The 5,883-nt window shown below is 51.0% G+C and overlaps 1 protein-coding gene and 1 pseudogene across 2 annotated transcripts; one reads left to right on the top strand and one right to left on the bottom strand.

The window, feature by feature from the left end:
• LOC308636909 (NADH dehydrogenase [ubiquinone] 1 beta subcomplex subunit 4-like) lies at window positions 1-383 on the top strand (annotated as a pseudogene). Its single transcript has one exon. The product of its transcript is annotated as an NADH dehydrogenase [ubiquinone] 1 beta subcomplex subunit 4-like (transcript).
• Window positions 384-3,027: 2,644 nt separating this feature from the next.
• Window positions 3,028-3,750, bottom strand: BHLHA9 (basic helix-loop-helix family member a9; the record flags this gene model as incomplete). The annotated part of the gene is made up of 1 exon (XM_081272555.1): window positions 3,028-3,750. One exon carries the CDS (start codon window positions 3,748-3,750, stop codon window positions 3,028-3,030), a length of 723 nt encoding a protein of 240 aa, XP_081128681.1.
• Between the last annotated feature and the right edge of the window lie 2,133 nt (window positions 3,751-5,883).

Here is a 5,883-nt window from a genome sequence, read left to right as displayed (position 1 = left end):
ATGTCCTTTCCAAAGTATAAGCCCTCGCGTCGGGCCACTCTACCCTGACCCTCGACCCTGATATGACATATCTCCGGAAACCTGGAAGGTGCAAGCCAAGAGGTTGGCCCTAAGAGCCTGGCTTAAACTGGAGTATGCTTTAGTACAACGACTCCAATCACCGAGGGCTCATTGAAGATCCTGCCTTAATTCGCTGGACCTAAGCAAGATCAGCAAATATCTACCCAAATTTCAGACCCACTCCCAAGAACTCACTCTTAGGAGCTCTGTTTGGAATTGGAGCCCTCTTCTTCCGGTAGTATGCTTTCAAAACTGATAGGGATAGGAAGGAAAAACTTATCCAGGTAGGAAAATTGGACCTAAAATTTAATATCTCCTATTGAGTCTGGCAATGATGACTAATATATTATTCTTGCTTAATACATCTTCTAATAATCATTTAAAAAGTTAAGAAGAATCTAGTGAAAATTAAAAACCATGTTTATCTCTCCAAATCCTCTCCCCATCTGTGTAGGCACCTACATGTTTGCCTGCATGATAATTAGTAGGCATGGACCATTTTGTGATCTGCCCTTTTAACTCACTATTATGTTTATTCTGTTAAAGTAGCAGAGTTTGCCTTTATGGTTGGGCATATGTGTTTTTTAAAACCTTGCACTATAATGAACCAGACTGTTGTGATGGCTTTTTTGCAAATTAATAAAAAAAAATTCTTTTTGGATTGCTTCCTTAATGTATTTTTATCGTGATCTTTCCATATTTACAAAAAAGGAACAAATATACAGTACAGAGAGAAATCTGTAAAATGTGCCCCTTTCTCCATGTCCCTGACAGCACTGGGTTTTATATTTCTATGTTTTTACTGTTCTGTCTCATTCATTGCTAGCGCCACGACAGGCACTGTTCCCTATGACAAAGGCCACCCGTATAAAAGTGTAGGTGTAGGAAGGCACATAATTCTAAAAGGAGCCAAAGAGACTAAGTATATGAGGCCTGGTGTACTGTAAAGCTGCTACAAATGCTCTAATTGCTATTATAGTGAGTGATTATGTGGGCCGAACCCTATGCTACACACTTTAAATGCATTGTCTCATTTAGTCCATACAGCCTAGGATGTAAGTACTTATTTTAGCCCACTATACAAATGGGAACCCCCAAATTGAAATCAGTTGGGTGATTTATTTACACAAGGTCATGCAGCTGATAAACTATGCAAGGCAAGTGGTCACGCCCCTCTGATGAACTCCCTGACCCGCCACATTTTTATTTCACCTGCAGGGGGCACCCTCACCATTCCTGGGCAGAGAGGGCTGCTGGGTGTGGGAAAAGAACCCTCTTTTAACCCTGGAATTTAGGAAGGCAGGATTTGCTGGTGATTTTATCATGTTTCCAGAGAATAAATCCCTGAGGCCAAAAGTAACACTTTGTGAACTCCTTCTAATTGCCCCATTATGAAGCATGTTCACCTTACAGCCACCCTGAGGTGGCATCATTATCAATGTCACAGGTGAGAAACTAGAGGCCAAGGACATGGCAGAGCAGAACTAGATCCCAGGCAAGTCTGGCTCTTTCCTTTCCACTGTCTGTCACTGTCAGGCTCAGTGGGCAGAACTGGGGCCCAGGTCCCACACTTTGCTCTTGGTTAGACTCAGGGTTAAAGCTTTCCTGTGGTCTGTGCCATATCCCTGACTGTGAAATCAGGAGCCCTCAGCCTGTGGCTAGGGATAGGATGCCAAGTGTGCCAGCAGTGTTGAGGCCTGCACAAAGCAAAGGCTTTTTTAATTATAGCATCGAGCCTCACCTTAACTGTTCTGAGGAACCTCACACTCCCTTGGGTCTGTGCCCATGGGCATCTCCCAAGCTTCTGTGGGGTTCCCCATTTTGAGATGGCTATATTTAACCCTTCCCCTCAGACAGCAAGAGCCCAGTTCTCCAAAGGGACCAGAAAGTCCTCAGCCCTCCCCTGGCACATTGGACCCTTAGCCCTGCAAGCACCACCTGCAAAATCATCCCTGTCAGTCTGATTGGGCTAGGCATGAGCCCATCTTAGATACAGCAAAGTTTTCCAGAATTTTCCAGGAGGGGACATTCCTGTGCCTCCCACTCTCTCTGCATCCTTGGCCTGAGGGCTCTCTAACCCTTTCCCCATAATCTTTCCTGGATTCCAAGCCTACCCCTCATCACAGAGGTGCTGGCCCACTATTCCCTGAGAGTTCTACCTGCCAATCTGAGTATAAGCAGGACTTCCTGGCCCCCAATCCTTGGCCCTGCCCTCAGCTTCCTTCCCTGTGAATGGCCAGACTCTCCCATCATGGTAGCCCCTGCTGTGGCTCCCTGCAGATGGAGCTGATCATATCTTTAACCTCCCCATTAACTTTCTCCAGATAATTCCCTCCAGTGGCACAGGAGGAATGTCCTCTCTGGATGGCTCCCTTCCCCTTGGACTCCTCACTGTGCTCAGCCATTGCTGAGGTCTATCTGTGGGAATTAGTCCCTGGCCCCAAAATTTCTCAGTAACCCCCCATTCCTCAGGCTTTCCTGTCATCCTAGACCATTGAGCCAGTGGAGTCGTGACAGCAGACAGAAATGACAATTTTCCTTTTTATTTGGCTGCTTCTGTCTGCCTCTCCCAGATCAGACCTGGGGCAGCCACAGGGGGAAGAGTCCTGACACTGTGCCATCAGACCCAAACAGGTGGCCACCCATACTCCCACACAAGTCCCCCTGTCCAAAAGCAGCGAGAGAAAATGGCTCAGAGGCACAGGAATGCAAAGGCCACTTTCCAAGAAGAGTTCAACAAGTCCAAACCTAAAAGCCAAGCAGGATCCTGCTTCTTTCGCAGAGCCGCTACCCGCGGCGGGGATGTGGAGGTGACGCCCCCGCCCCCAGAGTTCCTTCCTGCTGCCAAGCAGCCTCCTTTCCTCCACGGGTCTCAGCTCATTCAGTTTTGCTCCGTCCAGGACAATATTTTTTGCCGTCTTCCCTTTTATAGTCATCCTGCCAGCCCAGCTTTCCTCAGTGTCCGGCTCAGGAGTGCTGGTAGCCCAACCCGGTGCCTGTTCGCAGGTAGCCCCGGCACCAGGGAAGGGGCCCAGCAGGGGGAGACCCGGGACATCGGCGCCAGTTTCCTCCGTAGGCTTGGCCCCAGACAGGGGCTTCGGCCAACGCCCTGGGCCGTCCCATACACGTGTGTGGCGAGCACGAGGCGCAGCGCGGCGCCGGCTGCAAGAAGGGGCCGGTGGCGTCCCGGCGCCCGAGGTTAGGCCCTGCGGGTTGCGGCACGGGCCGTGCGGGGCTGGAGCGGGCGTCCCCAGTGCCTCCCGCGCGCGCCGCCTGGCTGTGACACTCCAAGTGGCCGCAGGGCCAGCGGGGAGGGGGGCTGGCACGCAAGACGAGGGAGAGCGCAGTGATGCGGTGGATGGCCCTGCGCAGCGTGGCGATCTTGGAGAGCCTCTTGCCGCCCAGGTCGTGCCGCAGCGCCTGCCGCAGCGCGTTGAAGGCCTCGTTGTAGTCCAGGATGCGCTTGCGCTCCCGCACGTTGGCGGCCATGCGCCGCGCCTTGGACCGCACCGGCCTGGCCTGCTTTCCGCCCGCAGCCTCCGCGGCCTCTCCCTGGCTGCGGGGGGCGCCGTTTTCCCTCAGCACCCCGAAGTTCCTCCCAGGCTCAGGGCAAGAGCCTCCCAAGTCTTCTGCAGAGCCCTCGGCTCCTTTCAGGCCCCTGAGGCCTAGCCCGGGCGAGCCTCGGAGCATGGCCTCTTCCCAGGCCCCGCTGCTTCGGCGCTGGGAAGGTGAGGCTGACAGTCCACCCTCTGAGCGTTGGCTCCTGTGGTCTGGACACTCCCTGAACGGCCCTCTCTACCTGGGCTTTATGGCACCACGTGGCTCCCCGCCCTCCCCATCCATCCATCTCCCTCCTCCTGCTTTATTACCTGCCCCCAGGTAGGTTGGCGAGGGAGGAACTGAGAAGGAAGCAAGCAAGGAAGGAAGCATGCAGATTCTTGTACACACACGGGGACCAGCTGGGAAGCCTGGCCATGCCCAGGGCAGAACTCCAGTCGCCACCAGGAACTTGCTGTGCCTCACTCCAGGGGTCTCTCTGGGTTGACTGGGATCCACATTCTTTCCGCTGACCCCAGATAGAGTGTCCAAATGTGGATTCTGGGCAGAAGAATTGATAGACCATAGAAGGGTGGCAGTGGTGGATTGGATGTTCTTTAGAACTTTGAAAGTTCTTGTCAAGTCTTATGGGCAACTACAGAGCTGTCATTGAGGAAAAGCGTGACCAACCCAGAGGATCAATAAAGGAGGGGCAGAGTTGACACAGTCAACCCTGCAGAGCCCCCTTCCTAAGCTGAGTAGAGCTTCAGGGTTTTTCAGCTACCAGCTGAGGTTGGTCAGGATTTTGAGTTGGGGTTTTGATTGGGCTCAACTCTCCTCCTACTTCCTTTTGACTTCCTTTCCTTCAGAAAGAGTGGGGCTGAATCAGCAGAGAAGATGGTGAAGATCTTCTTTTTCCTCTAGCTCTCCTGGTAGTACCAATCAGGGGCATCCTTTGAAGCCCAGGGCCATGGGACAGTTCTATTTATGACACAGTACTATCCTGTTAAGGACTCACCAAACCTTTCCTGCTATTACCACCAGGGATTTGAATTTTAAACAGGGTCTCAGAAAAGAAAAATGCTTAATCCTAGAGAAAGACTCCCAGTGGAATTTCAGGCATCCACAGGGAGTTATTTGGAGTTCCTTAAGGTAAATCTCATTCCCAGCCATAACCTGAATGCCAAGGCCTGCTGTGGCATCAGCAGGGATGAGAATGCAGTTCGCACTCGTGCCAGAGAACATCAGCAGCAACAATCCCATCATTTCAACTGAATTTCTCCACGGAGGGAAAGTGCAGGGCACTAGGAAACAAACCATATATATTTACTTGTGTGATTGTCAGTCTTGTTCACTAGACTAGAAGTAGCCTAAGGACTTTTTGTACTTCCTGGCTTTTGTTCTTTCCAAAAGAGCAGTATTATGTGGAATTAAGTCAACTAGAGGGCTGGAGTTATGGCTGAGCAGTAGAGCACTTGCCTGGCATGTGTGAGCCACTGGACTCCATCCTCAGCACCACATGAAAAATAAACCCATGAAATAAAAGGAATTGTGGGGGGAAAATAGTTAGCTAGATCAGGGGGCTGAGGCAAAAGGATCCAGAGTTCAAAGCCAGCCTCAGAAATTTAGTGAGGCTCTAAGCAAGACCCTGTCTCTAAATAAAATACAAAAAAAAGGACTGGGGATGTGGCCTAGTGGTTAAGTGTCCCTGGGTTCAATACCCAGTACCAATTAAATAAATTAAGTAAATAAATAAATTCATTAAAACCAGAGGTTTTCTCTTCTTAATTCAAGCCTCCCCCACAACACACAATCACATACACCTGTATTCCTCATGCAGAATTTTATGCAGTTCTTGGGCCACAGGTGTCTTAGCACCCATACCCACCCATCCAGCTCAAGTAGCAGGATGTCAGCCTTGGTATGTCTCAGAGTAGGAGGCAGGGCATGGGCCAAAGCCCAGGCATCTGATTCCTTACTGTCACATTCCATGGCCACCTCTCCGCATCTGATTCCTTACTGTCACATTCCATGGCCACCTCTCCTCTCACCCTCATCCATAATCCTTTAGCACTTAGAAGCCACCCTAGAAAGAGCTGAATCACTACCCTGTTCACCCAGACACTGTGGAACTCAGGGCCTTGTCCAAACCCTCAGAAAAGCCCCTGATATCAGCAGAGGGCAGAGGATCTGGACCTTCCAGGTGGGAAAGGAAGCCTGAGGTAGGATATCTCTTCCTCCTCCCACCCTCTGCAAGCCAACAGCTCTTCACACTGTGACTGTGCC

Source organism: Spermophilus citellus, assembly GCF_964194105.1.
Source record: "Spermophilus citellus genome assembly, chromosome: 17".
Taxonomy (NCBI): domain Eukaryota; kingdom Metazoa; phylum Chordata; class Mammalia; order Rodentia; family Sciuridae; genus Spermophilus; species Spermophilus citellus.
Note: the sequence above shows the minus strand (reverse complement) of the source record. Positions and strands in the feature narration are given on the sequence as shown.